This window comes from Triticum urartu, chromosome 2A, assembly GCF_056163025.1.
Source record: "Triticum urartu cultivar PI428250 chromosome 2A, HENAU_Tu73, whole genome shotgun sequence".
NCBI classification, from domain to species: domain Eukaryota; kingdom Viridiplantae; phylum Streptophyta; class Magnoliopsida; order Poales; family Poaceae; genus Triticum; species Triticum urartu.
The window spans coordinates 9,134,227-9,148,452 of record NC_141874.1 but is presented as its reverse complement, the minus strand read 5'-3'; the positions used below and the strand labels follow the sequence as shown (position 1 = coordinate 9,148,452).

The following is a 14,226-nucleotide window of genomic DNA, read 5'->3' as shown; positions in this document are numbered from 1 at the left end:
GTGCGTGGGATCTTGGCTTGGGGATGGGGATATATATACACGATCTCTTTCTAGCTTTCTTTGGTGTTTTTTTGAAATAATTAATTAAAACAGTGTTGTTATAAGATTATTGATGAATAATGTAATTAGAGAAGGTGTGCTAGATGTATAAATATTCATAATTGCAAATGCATATACTATCAGGTTTGCTATATTCTTTTGGGTGAAGCAACAATTAGCTGTTCTATTGACAAAAAATGGTTGAAGCAGGGCCAACCAAGAAAGCACATATAAGAAACAAAAAATATACGAAAATGCAAAACATATACTAACATCAATTTTTTAGGCATGGCAAATTCAACGTTTTTCATCTCAATTATGTTACGCGAGGATGACAAATTTAGTTGGCGAGTATGAAAATTTTCTGACTCAAAATAAACTAAGGAGGGTTTGCCATTCTCACCAACTAAACTTTGCCACCCTAATTTCCCATGAAAAGCGTTTGTTTATTCACTGGGTATTCGGGTCCAAAATATAACAGATTTGATGTACATCACCCGACTAAAATTTTCTTTTCTGCCAGTCAGCTGTGCTTTTTTATTCCACCTGATTTATTTTTTACTGCAATCAAATTTTTTTCAAGAAATGAATCATTTCTTTTTTCCCACATGATGCATTTTCTATCTACGGTAGCTGCACATTTCAAATTTGTGCAACCATAGTTTTTGTTTTATTGGGTATGTTCTCATTTTTCTCTGGCATTTTATTTTGGCCGACTGAAACTTTGCGTTCTTAATGCATCGATGATTTTTGTCACTGAACTTAATATGATTTGTGTCTTTACTCTGCTGTGTTAAACATTCTAGTTGTCTTTGTGGGAAACTTTTCCTCTACTGATTTGTAAGAAATTTCCACTCGACTAACTTTTTTCAATCTTACCTCCAACGCGTAAAAGTATTCCAGTTGACTAGTTATGTAAAAGATATCAAGTCGACTTGTGAGCAGTCAGACCCAATATAAAACACGCTAGAGCTTGGAGTAGGGATTAGAGGAGGAAAGAAAAACAGAAAAGTGCACAGGCACATCGTTTCCCTGAAACAAGGGCGACATGGCTCACAACCACCCAACACACCTCTAAATTAAACAAAAAGCTACTAGCAAGAGTCTTCTCCTTTTTGCCTTGGGAATCGATAATATCCTCGAATCCTTGTTTGCTAAAGGTGCATGATGCATTCCTCGCAAAAAAAAGGTGCAAGAAGCATGACTGGTCAAAGAATTAAGCACACGACAAAATTCGTACATTCAGGGGACATGAAGATTCTGCTCCCGATCTCAAATGCACCACCGTCAAGAATTAAATCGAAGAAAATCATAAAATAATTAAAAATCAACCAAAATTATTGAATGTTTACAAATTTTCGTGAAGACAGCATGGCTGATGCCCTGAACGAAAAAGAACAAAACCGATGCTTCAAAAAGACTATTTTTGGAAGCATTTTGAAGTGCTGTTTTTTTTAGAAAAACTCCAGACCTCCACGAATGCGATTTCCGTACAAAAGCACATGAAGAAATTAAGCAATGTTTGTTGTAAAAAAATCAGATTTTTTTTTGAAAAATAATCTTTGTTTTTCTTTCCATTTTACTGTTCATAGCGGAGCATTTGAGCTCAGGATTAGAATGGCACTTTCATAGGTTTTGGTTTGTATTATGGTGGATTATTGTAATTTTTGCGGTTTCAATAATCTATTGCTTTAAAATATATTGTTTGTTATTTTAATTACTCACTTGAGCCACACTTACCACAACTTATTTCTGGAACAGCTTTCCAAATATAAGATTAACCTACAAAACAAATCAAAAAGAAATCCACCATTAACCGAGCAATGGGAGGCGGATCTCGGCTGAAAAGTGACCAAAGTTCCTTTTTCAGCACGCATACATATGTGCAATTTACTCACAAGGGAATATTGCTTTTAGTTAATATGCTTAATTCAACAAGCTCCTTTTATGTATCTTTGTTAGCTTGCTTTCATTTCACCCTTTTCCCTTTTGTGCATGGATCCTATGTTTTCCACAACAAGGGAATCCAAGATGGGAACTACTACCATGCATGACATGCATGCCATCATATTCTAGTTCCAGTAGCCAATAATGCATCTTGGCCCTAGGTTCTTCTGCCTTGTGTCCCTATCTGTAATCATCATCACCGGGCAAGTCATCTTTCACCCTTTGCCCAACTTTATCCGAAAGGTGTTGCAGCTAAAAAATAGTTCTTCACCTGTTTGGGATCTAGCTAGCCATGGGCTTGCACTGCACTGTAAGTGGCTCAAATGTGAACTGTGAAACCCTGTAGGAACCAGGAGGAAGCTAGCTAGCTTCCTCTGAGCATGTTTGCACTGATGATTACACCCCAGAGATATCATTTTCACATCTAAATGTACAACCAGCTTTGGGGGAAAAGTGTCTTCCAAAAAAAAAAAGGTTTGGTGGAAAAGGATAGGCCAAACTAAAGTTGCATGCGTGCATGCCAACCTGCATAGTACATGCCACTAGAAATATTATACATGTCATGACTCATGACTAGGAGAATGTACTGTCCATGTGTGCATGCATGCATGTGTAGCTGTGAGTTGGTAGCAGGCAGGGGTACCTCTCAGGTGGAACTTCAGAAGACTACTTGCCATATGCATGGTGACATCAAAGTCTCCTTGTCTAACATGGAGAGGGGCAGATCATATAGCTTCTAGAGCGTCAACCCTTGGAAATTCAGGGATGATGGTGTACTTTCTTTGTTACGCTGATCTCATTTCTGCAGGGAAAATTAGATCATCTCTGTAGGATCAGGATTGCCTTATGAGAACCGGACGGAAGTCGTTTGTTCGTCGATCAGGCTCTAACGAATGTGCCATCGACATGCATGATCGACCTGTGAGATGATCTCTTTGGTGGATGTCCTACCATGATACTATGTTTTTCATCACAAAAATGGTGGATTTCCCATGACAATATGATAGGATGTAGCGTGGGGCCGGATCGCACAATATTCATGCAAGAATCCAAGACCTGGTTAGGCAGAGCTGACAAGGTGTGTACCACTGCCATCCAACATTTCTCCATTTGAACACAGAACAGCCCCGTTCAAGTTCAAGACATTTCATTAGCTATGCTACATATATGACTCTAATTAGCAGCTCATGTGGTTGTGCTCCCATTAGGAAGTCATGATAAAACAAGGCAAGGGGTTACAAAACAGTAAGGTTACCACATCCTCTGTTCTCTTTTATTTGCCACCGTAGAATGCGTACAATCAACCTTTATGACCAGTAAATTACACAACGTTTTCTACTCTCTCTGTACCCAAATACTTGTAGTTGGGGGACTCCCCCAACTACAAGTGTTTGGGTACAAAGGGAGTAGATTTTTTTTGCATCAAAGGCACGAAAGGATTCTGTGATGTAAGTAGGTATTACGTCTTCTTCCGAAAAACATATTGATTTTTTTTTTGTCAAAAATTGTGAAGCGAAAGACGCAAATTTGCGAAGAAGGTAGAGATCTGATTGTCAATTCCCCCCTACTCATGTGATTATTGACAATAATCTAAACCAGCATGCAGACTGATTCATTAACTATTTCAATTAGTGGTCTATGAGCATAGCTAATCAACTTGATAATGAAAACTGAGCCATAACACTTGGACGATTTCCCTGTTTACCATGTCTTGTCATCAACAACGGAAGTCAAGAGAATCATGATATCTAAGCTATTGCTTCTGCATAAGGCTCTACACCATGCACGTACACATATTACCCCCATCTCGCCAGTAGCATGATTATGACACCTCTGATTCCCATGTACAACTAGCTTATAAGATTTCTATGCGTTCATATGTGTACCAGCGGTATAGTAGCCAGAGCCACTGACCTTCCGGACTAATGCACAGTCGAATAGATAGAGCCAAATATGGAATCATTAGAATGTCCACTCTGGGATAGTGTACTCCTACCATATCTGGTTATGAAATGTAAATCTCTACGTCTGATTAACAACCACCCGAAGTCACGGCTTAGTGGCATGTACTGTTCATGTGTTAGCGCGTTGAGTGAGATGACGCGGAGAGGTAAAATAGACATCAAAGCATATATCTGAAAAAAACGCAATCATGTCTGTAAAAATTGTTAAACATGTATAAGAAAAATGTTTCCTGTGTATAAGGAAAATGTACAATCTATATGAAAAAGTGGACATCAAAATCTATACTCCCTCTGTCCCATAATATAAGAATGTTTTTGACACTAGTGTAGTGTCAAAAACGTTCTTATATTATGGGATGGAGAGAGTATCTACAAAAAGTGTTAATCATGTATATGAAAAATATTAAACGAGTATAAAATAATGTTCCTGCTGTATACAATAAATAAAAATCTGTACGGAAAAGTAGACCTCAAAACATGAATTTATAAAAATGTTAATAATGTATTTAAAAAATGATAAACGTGTATGTGTGGTTCTAGAAAAATGTGAATTACCATAAAAACCTGTCAAATGAATACTTTAAAAACTGTTAACTATGTATTCAAAAAGTGTTCAAAACATGTATTAAAATAATGTACATCGTGTTTTAAAAAGTGTTCAAAGTGTATAATTTTTTTTCATGTGTACACTAAAAATGTACATTGTGTACTGTAGATAAGCAGGCATGTGGTAAAAAACATAAAAAATCTAATAAAACCGACACTGGAAAAAATGAAGAAAAAACATAGAAAGAAAACCGCTGGAAAAACAAAGGAAAAAACCCGAAATAAACAAAGAAAACAGGTGAAAAACCCAGAGGAAACCTGTTAAGAAACAGAAAAAAAAACTAAAAAATAAAACACACAAGAAAAGACCTAGCAAAACCCCGATCGAAACCAGCGAACGAGAAAAATATATTGAAAATGAGCCAGCACAGTAGCCACACGTGAGGGCTAAAACCTTCAGCGAGACGTATGTAAGACTGGCGTTTAACGAGATATAACATTTGCTATATGACGACCTCCGCGCCAAATAAGAACCATGCCCCGCACTATGTGGTGCTGAACTAGCAAACGCTCACCCCACTCCCTCCCCTGCATGATTTTGTGCCGGCTCACGTGCGGGGCAGGCGCCCCTGTTTTACTTCCATTCTTTTTTGTTGTTTTATTTTGCTTCACTAAAACATGTTCAGGATTTCACAAGCAAACTGAATTACAAAAACTTCATGAATTTACAAATGTTCTCGAATTCAACAAATGTTCTTGAGTTCAAAATAATGTTCACGAATTCAAAAAATGTGCAAGATTTTATAAAATGCTTGTGCATTAAAAAAAACCGTATTTTAAAAAAATTCATGAATTCAAAGAATGTTCATACGTTTTGAAACAAATGTTCATGGTTAAAGATGACTTTTAATGAAATGTTTGTGAATTTTAAAAACTATATGATTTCTAAAAAAATCCATGACTCCAAAAAAATTGGCGAATTAAAAAAATATCATGATTTCAAAAAACTCTTCATAATTTCAAAAAATGATTATGATTTGGCAAATGTACGTGAATTCAGAAAATGTTCACGATACCAAATAAATGCTTAGAACCTAAGAATAATGATCGCAGGTTTTAAAAAATGTTAGAGAATTGCATAACAAGGTTCTCAAATTCTAAACATGTTCACAACTATTAAAAATATGTTCAAAAATTTGAAAATTGTTTCCGATTTCAAAAATAAATCATGAATTCAGAAATTAATCATGATTTCTAAGAAACCTTTATGGCATTTTCGACAAATTTTCGAATGTGAAAAAGGGAAGAGAAAAAGGAAAAACAATAAAAAGAAAGAGAAAAGGAAAATATAAAAATTAAATACGAAAATGATGGAAATGAAGGAAAGAAACAAAAAAAAGGAAGAAGAAAAAACCCGATAGAAAAACTAAAATTTCCAAAAACCGGAATGGTCATTGGATAGCGACCTAACGCATACCCTCTTTGCCATTCTTGAACAATTTTAGAATTTATAAAGAAAAAATACCAAATTTGTGAACATTTGAAAGAAATTCATGAATTATTTATTAAATTAATGAATAATGGTTGGATATTAGAACATTCTTTTGAATTCAAGAACAATTTGTTAAATTGCTGGGCAGTTTTTTACAAATTTAAAAACATTATTTTGAAAGTCGTGAACATTTTTCGAACTCACGAACAGTTTTTCAAAATTCATGAACATTCGTCTTGAATTGTTTTTCGAATCTTGTGCATTTTTTTTAATTCACGAACATCATTTTGAATCTTTAATTTTTTTTGATTTCTAGAACTTGTTTTCAACATCAGGAACATTAATTCAGAGATATTTGTTGAATTCATGAATATTTTTTAAAATTTACAAATATTTTTAAGATTTGGAAAAAGTTTAAATGCTGATTTTTATAAAAGAAGAAAACACAAAAATAAAAGAAAAAAACAAAGAGCAAAAAGCAAAAAAAAATGTAAAAAAAGAGTGCGTCCCGCTATACAGATGGGCTGGCATAGAAACGCGCACCTCTAGATTGCACTAGTTAGCGTGCATACGCAATGTATGTCTGGAGTAATATAACAACCTTGAGAACTCAAATGCATAAAAATATGTTCCGATAGCATTTTTTTTGAACCAACCTATAATTTAAATGAGTTCATGAAAGCTACAGTTTAGCTTCGTACGCATAGAATAAAGGCACAACTAATTGTGCACTGTGAAATTTGTACAAAAAACTTTACATATATTGCAAGTCAGCAACTTTTTTTCCCAGTGAAGCAAGCAGGTAATCTCATGGACATAATAGTGGACAATTGGGTTTACCTTTAGGGCATGGGCAATGATTTTATTGGCTGTAAGGAGGGGAGTAGAGTTGATGTGCACAGAAGAGTCATTAACAAATGCAAAATTTTGACACTGAAGAAAAAGTCAAATTCTTTTTTTTTTGAAGAAAAGACAGTAGGAGAGGCTCCTACTGTTTTGTATATATTTCTCCCTTTTGTAAAGATTACATGTGAATTACAGAAGTGTTACATGAATGTTCTGCCATACCCCCACCCCTGGGGGGGGGGGGGGGTGTTGTGGAGGAACACTAAGTGGTTACTTTTACAAAGTTCGAGGGGAGTTAGGCTAGTGAGTTACAAAAAGTAGTTACAAAAGACCTTTTGCGCCTCCTTCACCCTGTATTGGAGGAGGCCAAAATCTCCCTTGAAACGTGTCAACCAGGAATCAGTACTAGGGTTGACCCCTCTGAAGTGTTTGTTATTGCGTTCTTTCCACAAACTCCACGCTGCCGTGAGAAAAATTTCCATGAAGAGAGGTCTATGCTCAGACTCATTGGTTTGTGCGATCAGATCAAGTCTGGAGTCAAACTCCAGCCAGGCAATGTCAATCTTCTCCCAACAAACTATACTGAAGGGGCAGGCGAAGATCATGTGGTCCACAGTTTCTTCAATATGTTGTCCACAAAAAAGGCAGTCAAGAACTTCACCAATGTTATAATGACGACGCTTCAGCATGTTCCTTGTGTTCAGACGATCAAGAAGAAGCAGCCATCAAGAAAAAGTCAAATTCTTTTGAGAGTATAATGCAACAGTCCAATTATATGTGGGAAAACAGTGTTTAAAAAAAACTATTACGATGATATCCAATCTAATAGGATATCACACTCGATTGCCAAAATTCACACCATCAGAACTCGCATCAACTGAAAAAGGGTTTCAATGTTTTTTATACCCAAATGACAAACATCCAACCAACCGAGATCTAACAGGGAAGGAACAAACTAAGTCAAAACAATATGAGCTACACAAGCTGTTTGAATAGCAAACTTTACTCTTATTTAAATCCTAGGTACGGAACAGTCCAAATTGTCTTTTTGGACAGTATACTTCTGCTGGGCAATCTACCTAGATCACCGGTCTAGCCTTTGCAATACTCTTAACAACACTTTGTTTTTCTGGAAAGACTTGATCTGCAGGAGAAGAACTTGCCAGGGCATCGAGCTGACCTTTTCATCATGTCCGCCTGCATACAGTCACTCCAGACATGCTTCTTGACAAAGTTCTCAGCATCCTTGCTCTTGTGGTTCACAGGAACTGGGGTGCAAACCTGAGAGTCGCAATTTATGTTCTCCTACCTGCAGATGCTACTGGGCCTGCTCATTGCATGGGAATATATCCCCTGAGAGTAAAATAAACACTATGTAACTGTCTCAATGATGAAACACTGGCTAACTTTTCTTCATTTTAACTCAGAACAAAAACAGTGGTTGTTTTCTTTTTATTTTTTTGACGGGAGGTTTGTGGCTCTAGTGCGGGGTGTGGAGGTTGCTAAATACCTGTTTTTGATCAAACATGTTTAGTGACGCATCTAGACTATAGAAAGAGCAACAGACGGATAGGATGATTTTTCTTTGGATCCCGGCACTTTGTGCTTTTATATGGGTAATAGAGGGCACCAGCTTTTGGACACTGAATTATGCCATTTCAATACAAATACGATTTGAATTTCTGAACTATAAAAGCCCCAATTACATAGCAACAGAGAGACACAATGAACTTACATGTCACAGTTCGTGTTCAGACACATGAATGCGCTCCAAAGACAGTGAGTAATGGCGCTCTGTATAGTGGCCGGTATCTGCAAAAGAAATCAAAAATTAAGAAAATATTGTCATTTAGAAGAAAACATCGTCATCATTATTTCATTAGATTTATAGATCTAGATGTATTGTCATATCGCACCTTCAGGTTTCTGTCCTGGTAATTAGTGTATCCCATCCATAGATAACTTGAAACGGGAAGCTCTGAAATGGCCCGTTCATACAAAACTTGGATACAAGCAGGGTCACCACAAGGCTCCCTAAATATATGATGTATTTCTGTTTCATCACCAACAAACAACCAACATTGAGTTTACCGCAAACCAGGATTTGATAAAGAAAAACTTCGTCATGCCAGGACACTTATAGTTTGTTAGCCTAGGATTCAGTCGTGTAGCTTCGTTGATCCTCGTACTGCTTCCGTGCATTGTAACATCTCGCTAGCCTTTTTGTAAGCAGGTAAAACGTTTGGGAGAACATCACCAAACTGGGAATCCGGGTGATTTGTATTGCCTTCTTCAGCTTCCCAACTATTATACACAAAAAATTATTCAAGATCAGCCAAAGGCATAGATAAATGGCAGTGAAAGAGCACGCGTACGCACTGAACCTGCTTTGCCTTCTCTTCATCAGTCCATCACTCACGGTCAACATAGCCATCTCATATTCTCTGTAAGCTTCCCACAGTTTGCTGCCTTCAGTCACGTGTAGATCCCCTGCAGTCATTGCTAACATTGAGACACTGACTGATAATGCCCCTCAACATAATCGAGGTACGTGAATATTTTATTTTCTGATATCTGCAATATTTTGTATAACACATGCTCTTTACTAATTTTCATTATTTATTTTAAATTGATTATAGATAGCTTAGTAAGATAACTTTTCCAGATTCGGAGAAAAGACTGGACCTTTATTAAGTGGGCCGCACTGTTGACAGCCCATTTTACGTGTGGCTGGTAGCAACACGCTGCTCCTGCTCGGAGCCCATTTCAGAGCGTCTCATACTATCAGATTTTCCATTTTTACTATTGTTGTGACTGAACCATGAAGAGTGCATGTGATGCGACGGTTTTCGATTACAGACTGAAGCATGGAGCTGAAGAAACAAAAGTAGCAAATGTACAAACAAACAGGCTACATGTGTACTGAAAGATTAGTGAAGCATGGAGCTGTGATTCTCATCATCACTGACCAAGATAAAAGGACGCGTATCATTTCCTTGCTGATGAGCTGCGGCGCTGCTTATCGACTGCATTTTTTTTTTTGCAGGAAAAGCCCAAAACAACTTTCACTGTCAACCTCCGCTAGAGTAGAGTGCACATATATCAGGTGCCGTGCCAGATCCTCAAAAAAAAAATCAGATGCCATGTAAAATGTAAAAGGAGCCAAGGCAAGATGAATGCAACAATAAGTAAACGTCCATGAATTTTGCTATCGAACAATAAGTAAACTACTATGAATATTTCTTTTTTTTGCGAGGGAAACTACTATGAATATTATAAATACTAGTCAATTTTTTCATACTGCTCAGACAGTTGGCTCGTCTTTGTCACATGATTGGACATTTTGACAAGTACCCATTCCGCAGCCACAGTCAAAGTCATCCATGGAGACTTTTCTATTTTGCCAAGAGTCCTGCTGTATTAATAATGCTAACTGATTAGTTTGCAGCAAATATGGGGTCATTAGAAACTCCCCTCTGGGTGGACTCTATGGTTCTTCAATATGTTCATCAACATGGTCTCCAAAATTTCTATTGTGGTAAACGTGTGATATGCAATAACATGATGGCACGGGTTAGTGGTGTGCCCTGTTTGATTGCACGCTTGCACATTAAGTGAGACGGAGCTTGAGTGCCAGCATTAAGTAGAATCGTGGACGTCAATATTTTCTTTTCTTGCCATCCCATGGAGCTCAATATTTTTTCAACATTTATCTAGTGGCATGTAAATATAGTGGCACAATTGTATTTTGTTTTCTGGAGTTGTTCGTCTACTCTGAAAATAATGACAAAGGACACTATCGGGGCAGAGTCCGTTCAAGAAGTCTCTTTAGAATTCATTTTGGGCAGTGCTGTTCTCCCTGAGGCCTTTCTGTACAATTTTGGCCCACAATTATGAAGCATTTAACCCCCGTAAATTTTGGACTGCCTCATGCTTTGGTAATTGCTATGACCATACTCAGTACAGGGAGAAACTATGCAGGAGGTACAATACAATTTCTTGTATGAACATGCCTTGTAGTTCTTCTAATAAAAATAAAACCAAGTTGGATCATACTATTTTCTTTTCCATTTTTACCATTGTGGAGATCAACATCAGGTCAAGCCTGAACTCTAAAGAAAGCAGAAAGTGCGACAATTTTCAATTAAAGAATGAACTAGCACAAAATAAGCCACATAGAGTTGATTGGATTCTGATGAAACCAGAGGAGCAAATATAGAACAAACTAGTTACATGTGCTCTGAAACTAAGGTATAGAGCTGTGATTCTCATCATTGACCGAGATAGAAGGGAGCATACCATTTCCTTGTCAACGAGCTGTGGCGCTACTTCTTCACTGAAGTTCATCCGGCAAAAGCCAAATAATTTCCTAGGTCTGATGGTCAAACGTTGCAACAGCAGGCTGCACATGTGTGATCCCATTACCTTGTATGTTAAATGTAAAAGGAATCCAATGGAAGACAAATGCAAATAAATTAAATATACAATTTGCTATGGGACAATAATCAATTTGAACCTAGTGCGAATATTACAAATACTGGTAAAAAATCTCCCATCCACAGTCTAGACAAGTATTTGTCAATGGAAGACACTAGTGCTGTACTTGTCAAATATTTGGACATTTAGACAGGTATCTGTGTCACCCATCCACAGTCACAGTCAAAGTCATCCATGGAGACTTTTCTAGTTTGCCAAGAATCTCCACAAGACTTGGCAGAGGCAAGCCAAGTTAAATTTGTCCAGAGACTGACCAGCAACTTACCTCATCAATCCCAGCCATGGAGGCTGCCATATCTGCAGTTGCAGGTGAACTTGTGAGCCAGTTCATCTCCTTCCTAATGAACAAGTACAACACCTTGAGCCATGCCCGATCAGAGGAGAAGGTAGTGGGGAGATTGCAGCACCTCCTGATGAGAGCTAGCACCATCATTGAGGAGGCAGACGCGCGATACATAACCAACTCCGGGATGATGATGCAGCTTAAGACGCTCTCAGATGCCATGTACCGAGGATACCATGTGCTGGACAACTTGAGGAACCGTGCCCTCCAAGACAGTGCCGGCTTCGACGAGGTTAGCATCAACGGCTCATCTGGTAACAACTTATATTTAGCCAAGCGCTCTCGAACAACAAATGATAAGGCCACGCGCCTCGAGTCACATGGTGCCTTGGAAAGCTTAGAAGTTATTGTTGCTAACATGGCAGAATTTATTGTTTTCCTTGGTGGATGCGAGCGCATGTCTCGTAGGCCATATGATGTTTATCTTTACACTGAGAACTTCATGTTCGGCCGACACGCTGAGAAACAAAAGCTCTTGAGCTTCTTGTTGCAGCACAACGACCCTCCTGGTAATCATGCACCAGCAGTTCTCCCAATAATAGGTGGTGCACTAACTGGGAAGAAAACTTTGGTTGCTCATGTGTGCGGCGATGAAAGGGTTCGCTCACGCTTCTCGTCTATATTGCACTTGGATGGAGACAACCTTTTGAGAATACTTGACCATGGAAAGACCATGGAAGGTATGACGTTGGTAGTTATTGAGTTTGCCTTTGATGTAGATGACAATGACTGGAAAAAGTTTCACTCGTTTTTCATAAGAATGGACAGAGGAAGCAAGATGATCATCATAAGTAAACTTAAAAGATTAGCCCGGTTCGGATCGGTGAAACCTATTTTCCTTACTGTTCTATCTTATGACGAGTTGAGATACCTTTTCAAGACATTGGTATTCAGAAGCGTAGACCCTGCAGAACATCCACGGCTAGTACAGATAGCCGATGAATTTGCCAAGTTAGCACACAGGGTGGAAGGTTCACTTGTCTCAGCAAATGTGTTTGCAGACGTGTTGAAAAAGAATCTCGAAGTTCAGTTTTGGCGTTGCATACTGGACAAGGTGATAAGATATGTTAAAAGAAACCTCTCTGTATATGCTTCCCACCTGAACATGGTTTCAGAACAAGGCCATCCAGTGGACCTAACGGATTTCGCTTTGCATCCACTTAGCATGACACGTTATCCAAGTAAAGTTCGAATCAAGGAGGAATCACCAAGTGTCACATTGGTCGAACTTCTAGTAGATCCTACTGTTAAACCGGAAGGAGACTTCAATCTAGTTGCATGGGAATCAAGGATAACCCCTCATAGATCATTTGTTCATTATGTTACAAGTCGGGCTCAGGATACACACCAAGGTAGTTCTTTGCCAGGGAGGAAGCGACGAGGAGTACCAATTTAACATTTTCAGAACTCTTGTAATGCAACTCTGGTTGTATTTTACTTTATACATGAAACTGTTCTGTTTATGAATTACTATTGTACTAAATGTATTATAGATCTCGATTACTGTACAGTAAACTTGTATGTTTTATCAGATCCAAATGTACTATAACCATCTCTGATGTATATAAGATTACATTTGCAGTTATAGGCCTTCCCGGCCCAGCGCCTCCCACAAAAGTAGTAAAATGTTACAGTACTATTTTATTGCAAAAAAATGGGAAATTGAACAGGTCTAGATTCAAATTACCGGTGAATCGATTTGGAATAGCTCGGGAGCACCGCGGCGGCGCACTGCATCCACGGGGCGCACGTTGCCGTCGGCGAGGCTCCCACGCCATCCCTTGAGGTGCTGGCCGTCGACCTAGCTAGGCACCTCCCCTCCCTCCCTCCCCCCGTGCCCGCACTTGAAGTCGGCCACCACCATGGCCCCGCCCGAGGCGCGACGGGGATGCTACCCGGTTCCGCGCGGCTCGCCGGTGACCCGGTGCAGCCAGGAGAAACCTCGTGGTGTCCGCCATGCTGGTTTGGGCAGGCAGGAGGAAATTGGGGATGGATTCATTGCTGACGACCGGGCCCAGCAGACGGAAACAATTGATTTTAGCAAAACTATTTTATTATAGGAAAACGTTTGAAATCAATCGGATGATAACAGAGAAAGATAAACCCCCGTGCTGCTTGACACGTGCCTTGGGCCCATCCACTGCTTTCCACCAGCCGCGACCTTATCTCTTCTTGCTCTCTCTTCCCCACACCTTATTCCCCACTCCTCCTTTTCCCCCTCCCCGTCTCTGTTCGTCAGAGAGATGCTCCCATGGCAACGCAACAACAGCAACTCCATAGAGGAAAACCAGGAGGAGCCATGGCGCACCACCTGCTGCATCTCGCGGCTTACTGAAGAGCCGTGAAGCCCCGCGCACCACCAGCTGCGGTGCTGCAACCCCATGGAGGCGACGCAACACGAAGGGGAGAGGCGGCTGCTCGCCGGCGAATCCCGGTGCTTGCGACGCAGCTGGCCGCTGGCGAATCCCGGTGCTTCCGACGCAGCTGCTCGCCGGAGAATCCCAGTGCTTGCGATATAGCTACTCATGGTGATTCCCAGCGCTGCAAGCCGG

The 14,226-nt window shown here is 39.4% G+C and overlaps 1 protein-coding gene and 1 long non-coding RNA gene across 11 annotated transcripts; one reads left to right on the top strand and one right to left on the bottom strand.

The window, feature by feature from the left end:
• Positions 1 to 6,930: 6,930 nt before the first annotated feature.
• On the bottom strand, positions 6,931 to 13,679 carry LOC147982805 (uncharacterized). Of its 10 annotated transcripts, none has more exons than XR_015615520.1 (9): positions 13,362 to 13,678; positions 11,134 to 11,236; positions 9,804 to 9,955; positions 9,520 to 9,707; positions 9,219 to 9,324; positions 8,751 to 9,138; positions 8,570 to 8,646; positions 8,015 to 8,187; positions 6,931 to 7,527 (listed from the first exon to the last, which is right to left on the bottom strand). It is a non-coding gene; the product is annotated as an uncharacterized LOC147982805 (long non-coding RNA). The 10 variants fall into 10 exon arrangements; XR_015615517.1 differs by having other exon boundaries at positions 9,804 to 9,915; positions 13,362 to 13,677; XR_015615518.1 differs by having other exon boundaries at positions 9,520 to 9,648; positions 9,804 to 9,915; positions 13,362 to 13,676.
• Positions 11,600 to 13,351, top strand: LOC147982806 (putative disease resistance protein At3g14460). The gene has a single exon (XM_087542702.1). The coding sequence runs from the start codon at positions 11,613 to 11,615 to the stop codon at positions 13,068 to 13,070; it is 1,458 nt and encodes a 485-aa protein (XP_087398828.1). The 5' UTR covers positions 11,600 to 11,612; the 3' UTR covers positions 13,071 to 13,351.
• Positions 13,680 to 14,226: the final 547 nt, after the last annotated feature.

Bases quoted from the DNA above. Each gene is read 5' to 3' on its own strand.
- LOC147982806 (XM_087542702.1), top strand. From the start codon at position 11,613: ATGGAGGCTGCCATATCTGCAGTTGCAGGTGAACTTGTGAGCCAGTTC.